Below are 13,099 nucleotides of genomic sequence, written 5' to 3'. Positions count from 1 at the left end.
GATGCTGGGTTGTTGTCTTACTCGGGATTCATCGTTTGAGGGAAATTTCAGGCGCGTGACCCTCGGGGTTCAGGAGGTGAATTCTGAGATGGCGCGAGTTATTGCATCAATGAGTGACGCTCAGGGGGTTATCTCATTCAGATGTTGTTGGGAATTTATGGCAGTCTTTATTTCCGGAAATCAATCAAATTTAACCTTGAATTCATCAACACGAATAAAACATTAATTCATATTTTTTCAATTGATCACTTCCTAATGTGTTACTATTAATTAACTAAGGAAGCGAATACTGATTAACTATAATCAGCATTCGGGTAGTACTATGGAGGTACGTTACCCGGGTAAAAAAATGTAATCGGAATATTTTTTCGAAATTTTGAAAAAATTTCTGGAAGATTTTTCTGAATTTTTTTTTATGAAACAAAAAAAATCGGAAAATAAAATTTTATTTTTGGGAAAGGTTTTGAAAAATTTTAAAAGTAAGAAAACAACAGTATAATCAAAAAAAAATTATATTCGCAAAAGTTTCTAGAAAATTTTTTCAAAACGTACCTTCTTTCCCAAAAATACGATTATTTCGTTTCCAATTTTTTTCTATTTCAAAAAAAAACATTTTTTGAAAAGTCTTCTAGAAATTTTGTAAAAATTTGGAAAAAATACTCCGATTACAATTTTTTTTTTACCCAGGTAATTATAATTTCAATGTCTCTGGCAAAATGTTGGAATTGAGGTATATTGCTGATGATAATTTTATTTCACGAATTGACAACAATGTATATTAATCGGAATAAAAGATTTGCGGCAAATGACAAAAGGGCTCGTGACGGATCATTAGAACGTGACGAATGCATAGTGTGGGGTTGCCACAGAGGGTACGTAAATAGTAAGTACACGTAATTCGTCGTGGAGACTGAAGCGTGCATCAGTCTGTGATTTAACGTGGTACTCACCCCATTCTGCACACAAACCAATAATGTAAACCCGCTGCCCATTTGAACTGCAACCCCCTTTTCTCAGCTCTGCGACCCTTTAAAACAAATAATCGCGTCACGAAACAAAGATCTCTTGATCTGGAAGTGGCAGTGGTGTGGCCCTTCCGCCGTAAGCGAGTGAGATTTGTTGAAAGTGGGCTTTTCAAAAAGAATGAATGCGATTGAAACTTGTACTTGAACTATTATACGTGAGAACCATAACGATTGTTCAACAATTGTTCAATCGAATTTATTATATTTCAATTAATTACTCGCAGTTGTAAGCGTTCAGTCGCTATTGAACCGATTAAAAAGAAATTACCAGAGAGAATAAGTTTTCCAGTGACCGATGGAAATAATTACCAAAAAACTGAATTATTAATAATTATTTATGACAGTCGTTGAGGGGAATATTTTTAAAATAAAGTCAAATTGATTATTTATTTTTTGAATATTTTTTTTCAGTTAGAAAAAACTTGATTCAAAACAAACCTCGAGTCGACAATGTTGGCTCAGTGTTGGGGCAAGGTTACACCAATGTTGGCTCGATGTTGGCGCAAGGTTGGCCCGAGGGCGAAAAGTCGAGCGTCTCATCGAACAAGTTGTAATCAACCCCAAATAATGTCTCCCGATCCTTCGGTGGATGGCACGCGCTCAATCCCGTAAATTCGATATGAGCGTTTGACGTGGGTATATAAAGTACATATGTAATACGAGACCCACACCGGAAAGACTGTCAGACGAGTGTCACTCGGTCATCCTCTGTGTTGCTTACAAATGTGTATTATGAGTCCAACGCGTGCGCCGACGTGAACTGATAAGAGCATCACCGATCTGATTGAAATTTCAGATTTATCTTTTTATGGAGATAACGATTCTCCAATAAAAAAAAAAAAGATCCTCCAATCAAAAATATTCAGAGAAAATTAAATACATTCCTCCTCAAAAGTTCATAATTTCGCAAACCAGTTGGGGACACGACAGCTTATCAATAAACTTATCAATAATTTCTTATCACTGATGATTCGCGAATATTCGCGAATTCTGAAATTTCTAGATGATGACAAATGGGAAAAATGACGGTCATATTTTGAAAAATTGTCAGGTGACCGTCATTTTTCAGACATTTTTCGCATGTCTGATTTCGATGTGGAAATTTTATTTATTTTTTTTTCGTGTTTCTTTGATGGATTGCAGCTCGTCATCATCTGCATGGAGGAGAGTCCGTGCATGCTAGTTAAGTAGGAAGTGGATAGTGCCTCCGGTTTATTGCCGAGGAAATTTTTGATCAAGACGCTTGCCATCAGTTTAAATAAGCCGGATCCTCCCGCGTATACACAAGGCATATTCGGTTGCTGTCTCTTACCACCCACGGATTATTCTCCCCACGCATGGAGTACCCCATCATTGCCATTATTAGGGTACATATTTGTTATTTTTGTCTCGTCGTGAATAATTATTTCATCAGAGCTCAGTTTATCATTTTTACCCTCATTACCCGGATAAAAAAAAATTGTAATCGGAATTTTCCAAAAGTTTCTGGAAAATATTTCCAAAATTTTTTTTTACGAAACAAAAAAAAATGGGTGAACAAAAAAATTTTATTTTTGGGAAAGGTTTTGAAAAATTTTTCAAAAATTTGAATGGGACAATTTTTTTTTATTATTTAGATGGCGTATTTTCTGGGAATATTGAAAAATGAAAAATGTAAAAGAACAACAAAAATACTTAAAAAAATTTCCGAAACAAATTTTTTGAAAATTTGAAAAAAAATATTTCGATTACAATTTTTTTTCACCCGGGTAACCCCAATCCTAATTTTTGTCCACCTTTTTTTTTTCTCCATCAATTATATTATTGCTATCAGAATTTTTGCGTTATTATCTCATTAATTCGCAGTTTAATCAATTATTTGAGGATATCAGTCAATTTATAGTTAATTAATGTCGGGTTGTTAATGAGGCAAAATGAGCACTTGGCCCATCCATTTGGACTTTTTCCTGTTGATCTTTCTAATTTTAATGCCCTCAATTCGTTAATTGCAATTATTTCCTACTCTATTTTTTTGAATATACGATTAACTAATAGAGTAAAGATGTAGTAAAGCAGTTTAGGTTGACATATCACATCCTCAACTTGTAATTACGTAATTATCCCAATGAGTCATTTAAGAGAGAATTATCAAAAGATTCCGATGACAAATTCCATCACCTCCAAAACCGTCTCTCTCAAATAATTATTATCCAGATAATGAGCAATTATAAATTATTTACAAATCCAAATTCAATTACAACAAAACCCCAAAATCAGATAGCAGCTGTAATTTATTTTTCTCATCCAATTCATCGAAGACGATGAAATTTCGATTTGATTTCTCTAAAATAAATTTCATTTTCAAATATTTTTTTGACTAGTCAGGAAATAATGAACTATAGTCTGTCAATCATTTGAGATTGGGCTGTAGAAGATGAAGCCCCGGAGATGCATCAACGTTGGATAAACAGAGGAGTAACTTGTCCAACCTCACCACCCAATTAACCATAACCACCGAGAGGTTTCCAGGGACAAAACAAAATCAATCGACCATTCGTTGTTAGTCACCTATGTAGTTGACACAACCCATGGGAGTCCAGTTCCAATTGATTTTCTCTTTGATGTCAGCACACATTCACCACAAGAAGTGATTTCAGACATTGAAAACTTGTGACTCACATGCAGAATCACTCCCTCTCCCAGATTGATTCATCTTGTAACAGCCATCGTCCCGATGAAAATCAATCATTAATATTAATACATCATTAACATTCGTCCCCTATACCCTAAAGATTATAATAATCAATAATTAAATTGATCTTTGATTTAAAAAGGTACCATTTTGTATCACCGTTTTATTTCTCTAAAATATCAAATAATATAATTATACCTTTTAATTAAAATTATCGAATTACCGGAAAAATTGAAAATAAAAAATATTAAAATATTATGATATTTAAAAAAAATCTCAAAAATAAATGATAAATATTAAAATATTATAATTATGGAATTACCGGAAAAATTGAAAACTCCAAAAAATATTTTTTAAACCTCAACACACCCTTTTTTTTGGGCTTGTATTTTAATGACAAAAATGATTAAATAATTTGTTTAAACAATTTTATTCAGGTTCTCCTCTTTTTCTTTTAAATACATAGTTGATTGTGTTCCGAAATACTGAATTAAAAAAAATATTAAACACATGCAAGTCAACGTACCCCAGAGTACATGATTGAGCTCGATTTCATGACACTAGCATCCACGAACAAGAGCTGTGGCATATCGTGCCGCGTGTCTAAACGCACACAGTAATTCCTCCAAGAAACAATTACCCGAGTCTCTCTCCACCCGACAGCGCCTCTAATTGAACCCATTGAAGATCATACTCAAGTGTTGTATCAGCGTACACCACACGCATATCCAACCCCAACACTTGTCCTTCTCACTCCTCATCATCACGCGCATTGTTCCTAAATCGAAGAAAAAGAAGACAGATAATGTTTCATCGGCGTCTATTGCGGCGCTAATAAAACGTACATACGCATGTGTTGTGTGATACATTTCCGGTCGCCACCATTTCAAACTCTTCTCATTCATTCCGCTCTTTTCTTTCACACTGTCGTGTCTGTGCGACTCTCATTCATCCGCTCCATTCGTTCGTTCATTCATTCGTTTAACACTTTTGTGCTTAGAGGAGATACGCCATACGGGTATACTATATCTGTCTCCCTCATCGGATCTCGCATGGGAACGACTAAGTGTTTTGTATTGCATGATTAGGGTAATGTGTATCACTATGGCTGCAACGGTGTCACCAATTCACTCCATTCATTTCCTTTCGTTTAATTTTTGATGAGTGATGGGTCAAGCAATTCCTTTTTTTTTATAATATTCGTTTGTATCGATTTGATTCAATCAATCAAAATCAATTTAATAATCAATACTCATCGGGATTTGTTTAATTAACAACTGTTTTTTTTTTAATTTTCTTAATTTTGTATTTGGAAAAACCGGAAGCCAATTCCAGTTGTTAATAATGAAGTCAATGAATTAAAATTAAACAATCAATTAATTTTATTTATTTTAAATTACTATGGAGATTACAATCTTTTTTTAATGAGATTTTAATGTGGGAAGATTAATTAATTAATGTGAAGTCCCCGGATAAAAAAAATTGTAATCGCAATATTTTTTCCAAATTTTGTAAAAATTGCAGTTGGAAAAACCGGAAGCCAATTCCAATTGTTAATAATGAAGTCAATGAATTAAAATTCAACAATCAATGAATTTTATTTATTTTAAATTACTATGGAATTACAATGTTTTTTTAATGAGATTTTAATGTGGGGAGATTAATTAATGAATGTGAAGTACCCGGATAAAAAAAAATTGTAATCGCAATATTTTTTCCAAATTTTGTAAAAATTGCAGTTGGAAAAACCGGAAGCCAATTCCAATTGTTAATAATAAAGTCAATGAATTAAAATTAAACAATCAATGAATTTTATTTATTTTAGATTACTATGGAATTACAATATTTTTTTAATGGGATTTTAATGTGGGGAGATTAATTAATGAATGTGAAGTATCCGGATAAAAAAAATTGTAATCGCAATATTTTTTCCAAATTTTGTAAAAATTGCAGTTGGAAAAACCGTAAGCCAATTCCAGTTGTTAATAATGAAGTCAATGAAGCATGGACAAGTTTACAGTGTGATAATGTAGAACAACTCTCCATGGTTGGCTTAATCGGTTTGTCGTCCAACTGAGAGATAACGCCCGGTGGATAACGAGAAGCGTTGATTCGTGGTGATATTCTGCACGTAGGTGGAGCTGTCCAACTACTGTTGGAGAACTTGAAGACCCGCAAAGCCGTTTCTCGCCAAACTGGACGCGTACCAGACAAGAATTATCACTGAAAATAGGAGAGAGATTGTCGAGACAGTTAAAACCAATGAATTTTCACCATTCAAATGTTTTAATGAACGACTCATCATTTTTTATTTCATCTCGTACTTTTGTTTTATCCACCCACGCGTCTGTACACTGGCTTTTATGCCACTTTAGAACGCGCGTGTCACGTCATGTTGGATCACAAGTGACGCAGAAGAATATTCTGACAAATTGACTTTGAAGTACCTTTGTACTATCGACTGTTATCAATTCTATCTCCAAGTTGTAAAAAAATTATAAATACTTGATTAACCGAAATTTTGTAAACAAATTTGACGAACGGGTTTAAAAATCAAATGTGCATATTTCATTCAATTATTAAATCTACACAATTCTAATTGTTTAAACCCCTCATGTGGATAACAATAAACAAAGGATTCAAATAATAAAAATGGAAATTAAAAATCCGCTCTGAGAAATAATAATATAATTAATGAAAATGTTACTCATCCTTTCTCGTATTTTCGAGGTAAAATACATGATTAACCGAAATTTTGTAAACAAATTTAACGAACAGGTTTAAAAATCAAATATGCATATTTCATTCAATTATTACAATTACATAATCCTAATTGTTTACACTCCTCATGTGGATAACAATAAACAAAGGATTAAAAAAATAAAAATGGAAATGAAAAATCCTTTCCGAGAAATAATAATGTAATTAATGAAGATGTTACTCATCCCCTATTGATGTCTTTTTTCCCTGGACGTTTCGCCGATTTGAAATTCTTTTGTTAAATATTATTAACCGCAGTGCAACCACCATTGCAATCCCAACCCCATATCCCGAAAAAAAAAAATCGGTTCTGTTCCATCCGCCTATTGAATGCCTCCGGAAGGACACGGCCCCCTCTCCCGATAAATCCCACCACAATCTAAAATCATCTACGGGAGTATTCCTGGTTTCTCTTTCTCTCCCCTTTTTCAGTACCAGCAAGAAAATAATATGGCACCGTTTGGTTTTCTCGTCGATTCTATTGATGCAACCCCCCATCACGTCCCCTTGTAGATGATTTCATGCGTTAGTTTACCATCGCTGCACCCCGAATTATGCTCCCTCCGAGGAACCATTTCATCCCCATGTGGAATAACCTAACGCACAAGATGGCGTTGTCAAAATAGCTGGGTAGGGGCTAATAATAACATCAACCAATGTCCAAGTCAATTTCACAGGAATCAATACAAATAAATACTTTCGTGTACACAGAGAAAAATATTCAATAAAAATTACGCGGATTTTTCGTAATTCTGGAGCGAAATGTGGCTGTTGGAAATTTTACGGAACTGTCACGTAATTTTTATCTGAATTATTAGTGAAAAATTACTATATCGTCACTTTAATTTTTCGAATCGACTCCGAATTATTTCGAATCGGTAAGTGACCTGAAAGTTCCGTAATTTTTACGAAATATTTCTCTCCGTGTACAATTAAATCATTTAAAAATTCACTGATTCTCAAAAAAATCTGTATAATATATATTTTAGATCTAATTATCAAATTTTAAATTCCCAATGTTTCCAAATATTTTTATATACCCCGAAAATAATAACGAAATAATATAAATAATTTATATACTTCATATAATTACACAACAATCATTTCATTCATTAATTTCATACATTAATTTCAAGTCCTTGAATTTACGGAAAACAAATCAATAAATTCCTGATGATTAGGTAAACACGACTATAAATGAATGAATGAAGCGTTCCGGAGAGAAAACTAATGATCTTGTCGAGTTAATTAGAATTCACTGAACCAACTACAAATTTGTCCTCTAGACATTTTAAAAATACCAACGCGGTGTGAAGCATGTCCGAAAAAAAAAAACAGGAAAACAGCAACGGCGACGAGAGTCCATGTACTCTTGTCCACTTGGTGCAATTGACCACGCAAGTGTTTACAGTCCCCCTCGGTGATACGTGAAGCTATGCCAATCTTCGTACTTGTCTCATTCTAGACGCCGACGATGTCTCCCTGTCGCAAAACTAGGGAACGACAAAACACCGAGAGACATCACCCGATGCGCCATCAGAAATCATTTTCAATCTTCAATTGAATGATAAACAAATTCATTACGCCCTTATCGAGGTCATCCCTCCCTTTTCTCCCTTTTCTCCCTCTTCTCCCTCTTCTCCCTTTTCTCCCTCTCCTCCCTCTTCTCCCTTTTCTCCCTCTTCTCCCTCTTCTCCCTCTTCTCCCTCTTCTCCCTCTTCTCCCCCCTGCAATTATTAATTTAATCTTCTAAATGTAAAATTAATTCAAATAAATAAATAAATTATCTCATCAGGCCCCGTTTGCCTGAACTGTCCCAAAAATTAATAATCAACTGAAATTAATTTTCAATTAATTAATTCCTCATCATTAGTCTTGCAAAATGGCTCAACATCGTTACATGAACCCATGAAAATGGTCAAAAATGGGGGCAATAAAATGGTTAAAGTAATCGCATACTTACGCACTTGAAGTGTATGAAGATGCGAGGCACGTCTGGCAGTTTGTAGGCTGCGCGGGTCACAATCCCATCTGCTGATTTGAACCGGTCTCTGTACTTCATCTCTGGTCCCATTTTATTCGAATCCCCTCCTCTGCCCTTCTGTCACTAACTCAAAATGTCTCACTCATTCACAGCAACTGCTCTAGCAAAACATCACATCAACAGTCATCTCTCCATTTCTCTTGCAAACACCCTTTCATCTGATATTAAACCCGAAATATATCAGATAGATATCCACATATAATTGCGTTATAAAATATTTAGCGCATGATCTATTAGAGATTTGGAAGAATTCAAATTATATATCGTAACACTGAAAATTTAAATTAAACAATCAATTAATTTTATTTATTTTAGATTACTGTGGAGATTAATTAATGAATGTGAAGTACCCGCGTAAAAAAATTGTAATCGCAATATTTTTTCCAAATTTTCCAAAAATTTATCTGATAATTTTTTTTAAAACAAAAAAAAAATGGGGAAGAAAATAATTTCATTTTTTGAAAGGTTTTAAAGAAATATTTCAAAAAATTTCCCAAAAATACAATTACGTTGCTTCCCAATTTTTTTTGTTTCAAAAAAAAAATTCTGAAAAGGTTTCCAGAATTTTTTTTTCAAAATTTCGAAAAAATATTCCGATGACAATTTTTTTAAACCCGGATAGATAAAGGATGTTTTCAAAAATAATTTTGAGGAACTCAAATGTTCTTCAGTTTGACAAACACGAAACAATTCACCCACGATCGTACGCCATCGCTTACCTCCCCCCATTATCTTATTTACGCGCTCATTGTCTCAATGTATCATACCAATATATCGAGCCATTACTAGTATGTGTACACGCATCTAATCGTAAATCGCTCGTGGATATGTACACGCGTATTACTTTGGTATAAGTGATGGGGACATTCTGTTTGATATCAAAAGTACTAGTGACGTTTATAATACACTAGTTGACGAAACACGTACTCCATTAATCAAGATTGAACGAATTTGCAATTTATGTCTCGGTCGCTGTCTCTTTACCTAGTCCTTCTAGAATTAGTCTCTGGATTAATTTAAAAATCCATTTGAACTTTAAAATTCAATCACTGGATTAATTCATTATCAACTTTGTACTTCTTTGGAAATAAATTATTCAATTTCGAATTCCATTTATAAATCATTCGGATAATTAAAGATTTTGGGGATTTTTCATTTTTATTGGAAATTGTATAGTCAATAATTATTTGAATAATTGTGAGTTATTAATTAGATGATATCTTGGAGGTTTATAAGTAAAAGAAATTTAATTAACTTTGTTATTATTTTTTAATGAGAAAATTCCAGAACTCACTCGGGAAAAAAAATTGTAATCAGAATATTTTTTCCAAATTTTCAAAAAATTGTGGGAAAACTTTAGAAATTTGTTTTATGAAACAAAAAAAATCGGAAGACAAACCAATTTTATTTTTGGGAAAGGTTTTGAAAAATTTTTCAAAAATTTCAATAGGAATTTTTTTCTAATTTAAATGGCGTATTTTTTGAGAATTTTGAAAAATCAAAAAAGTAAGAAAACAACAGTACAATTTAAAGAAAAAATTGTATTCGCCAAAATTTCTAGAAAATTATAAAAATAAATTCCCGAAACAAATTTTGGAAAAAATTTTTCAAAACATTCCCTAAAAACAATTGTTTCGTTTCCCGATTTTTTTTTCAAAAGAATAATTTCCTGGAAAGTTGTCCAGAAATCTTTTGAAAATTCGAAAAAAATATTCCGATTAAAATTTTTTCCCGGGCAATGGCTGAACGATTGCCCTTTGTAGGATAGATGTAAACCCGCGAATTGAGGTTTACCAGATAATTACGTAATTCTCTCAATGTAACATACACCATCCATCTAAAAATTCCATAAATCCTTTTCAGAATAATAAACTTCCCCCCGAAGAGTCTTTATGAAAACGCAACTTGTCTGTGAGAATGGGAATAAAATCGTAGCACTGAAAAATAAAAGGGAAAGAATAGACGAAAATATCTGGAAAATCTTTGTTGCCTTCGGATACATTGAAGGGCCTAAGGTCATGAGAAGTATGGTTTATGGTTACGACGAGGTAATAAAGTTATTTAGTGTCCCTCTTGGCTTTCCTTCGCCATCCTCTCAGCATTCCCCCACGATGTTACCTTCTCAGATGTTTTGACAGCCAGCGGGTTCTGCCTGTTAATTTTACGACGAAACCCCAAAAAAATTTCTCAACAATCCATTGAATCGAATATCAAATCACAAATTGCAAATGAACGAAACAACCCGGAAGTTGCGCCAGCAAAATCGAAAGAAAAAGAAAAAAAATCAACAAGACGTGAAGCATCTGGAGGATACGTCAAAGGATATGGAAAATATTTTCATGAATGATAATAAATTGTTTTATAATAAAAGGTCTTGAACATTTATTCATATTGATCTCCTGCTTCTCTCTATATACATCTCAGAATCGTCAATAATTTCTTCCATCTCTTGTATATACAAATAAACATTAAAATTGGCGAATGTCAGGATTGATAAAAACGAACACTCGTCAACGAGAGATCTCAGGCAACGCTACATACCCTAAATCACTAATATAATAATTTTCTCAATTCTATATACAATATATTATAAATCTTCTAAATCATTATCATCACTCGGAGAGGCCTCCACTTGTGCAATTAACCGAAACGCCTCAAAATTTGGTAATTCGGAATTATTTAAAACCCATTGTTAATTAAATTTCCAGGGTTTGAGATTCTGATGAGTCTGACGTAGCATGAGATTCCCCAATAGAATCCTCATATGTTGCCATACGAGGACTACGGGTTCACCCGGACTCGCCTCAAATCCACAACAATAAAAAAATACTAAAAAGCAGAAATATACAAAAAAAAGTTCAATCACTGGTAGCGGTAACTTGTAGATCTGTTTGTCTTCAGCTTTGTCTTCCAGTGAGAACGGTGATGGGTTTGAGAAGTAGCATCGGTGGACTGTGTTCATGGGGCCTGTTCTGTCCGACGGAATTGCAGGCAGAGTTCGAAGGGGAATGCGGAGACATGGGTTCCGGGCTGCTACCAGGTGATGCTGTCGTCGATGTTGGCTGACTTGGTAAATGGGGTTGACCCAAGTGATACCTCGGTTGTCCGAAGACAGCCTGATGTTGCTGATGTGCCGCAAGATTTCTCAGAGTCGTATAGAAATCGTATGGATTCGTTGCAGAAGGTATGGCAGGAGCTTGAAGACCATTTGGATAACCAGCTGGTGCCTGAAGAAGTCTCTCCATGGAAAAACCTCCATGACTCGGTGGAGCTGCTGTTGCAGGTACTGCCTGGGGCTTGCAGGGCATGCTCGTAGATCCCGGTAGCAAACTAGCTGGATAGCCTGCTGGTGTTGGATAAGCTCCACTGGTTGGTGGATACCCAGCTCTATGGAGATAAGGCAACGAGTACAGAGATGCTGGCCACACTGGTGGTGCATAAGGTGTCTGATAAAGTCCACCCAGGACAACACTCCTCTTGAATGCAGCGAGTCTTGATCTAGAAGCAGCTGTCGTTCTCCTCCTCAATTTTCCCGTCGTACCACCGATGAAGACATCCTCAGAGCTCGGGTCCAGCATCCAGTAGTTACCCTTTCCCGGGTCATCGTAATGCCTTGGCACTTTGACAAAACACTTATTAAGCGACAAGTTATGACGAATTGAATTTTGCCAGCCTTGCTTGTTCGTCTCGTAGTAAGGAAAATGACGCATTATGTACTCGTAGATTCCATTCAATGTTAAACGTTTCTCCGGACTCTGACGAATAGCCATCATGATGAGTGCATTGTAACTGTATGGTGGTTTTTCATTTTTCTTCTTCTCCTCGGTCTGCTGATTTTGCTGGGCCGATGGACTATCATTTGTCGCATTCCGAGAGCAATCCAGCGGTGGTGTCTCAGCACCGTCGCCAGTTACATCCAAGTCACTCGAGTCATCGCTGTCATCGGCATGAGATACCGTTGGTGACATCGAGGGTTGACTAATCGTTGGTGCTGATGGAGTACCAGCACAAGCTTCTGGCACTATACTCCTGATGCTGAAGTTACTTTTTAGGGTTGTCCTTGGAGGTGGTGAAGCCGTCACCGTTTGCTGCTCACTTGATCCCTCCATGTTCACCATTTTTTCATAAATTCACTCGTTCAACTGTTTTTAGTATCCAGTAACACTCAAATCTCCTCACAATAGCACGAGTTCAATTTGATGGAAACAACACACTGAACACTTTTTTTATTTGATAACGATTAAACTTAGGGGAACTCTTGGAGTCTAGGGTCGGCTAAGTTAAATCTTAAGCGATGTGCACCGTCGGAGCGGTCACGGGTATCTGGCGGTTCCCCCACTGCGTCGGGTTATATACCTCGGGCCAGGGAACGCCCACTCGTGCGCTGGACGCGCCTGTCGCTCCTCTCCACCAATCCGCACCGGCCATTGACGATTGTCAGCTCTCACCCCACCACCAGTGTTTTCACCCAATGTTTGACAGCAAACAATGCAAACAGCCGGGGCGACTGCAAAAGGTGACTGAAGGTGGGGAGCGCAGCCGCAACACGCATGGAAATACAAACAAATCCTGGCCCTCTCTAGGCTTCGCCCTCGTGTT

General features: G+C 35.6%; 1 protein-coding gene across 1 annotated transcript; it reads right to left on the bottom strand.

The window, feature by feature from the left end:
• Positions 1-10,879: 10,879 nt before the first annotated feature.
• LOC105266647 (fork head domain transcription factor slp1) lies at positions 10,880-12,805 on the bottom strand. The gene has a single exon (XM_011304979.1). The coding sequence runs from the start codon at positions 12,616-12,618 to the stop codon at positions 11,398-11,400; it is 1,221 nt and encodes a 406-aa protein (XP_011303281.1). The 5' UTR covers positions 12,619-12,805; the 3' UTR covers positions 10,880-11,397.
• Positions 12,806-13,099: the final 294 nt, after the last annotated feature.

This window comes from Fopius arisanus, unplaced genomic scaffold, assembly GCF_000806365.1.
Source record: "Fopius arisanus strain USDA-PBARC FA_bdor unplaced genomic scaffold, ASM80636v1 scaffold00040, whole genome shotgun sequence".
Lineage (NCBI taxonomy): Eukaryota > Metazoa > Arthropoda > Insecta > Hymenoptera > Braconidae > Fopius > Fopius arisanus.
The sequence above is the reverse complement of the archived record's forward strand: the minus strand, read 5'-3'. Positions and strand labels throughout refer to the sequence as shown.

Bases quoted from the DNA above. Each gene is read 5' to 3' on its own strand.
- LOC105266647 (XM_011304979.1), bottom strand. From the start codon at position 12,618: ATGGTGAACATGGAGGGATCAAGTGAGCAGCAAACGGTGACGGCTTCA.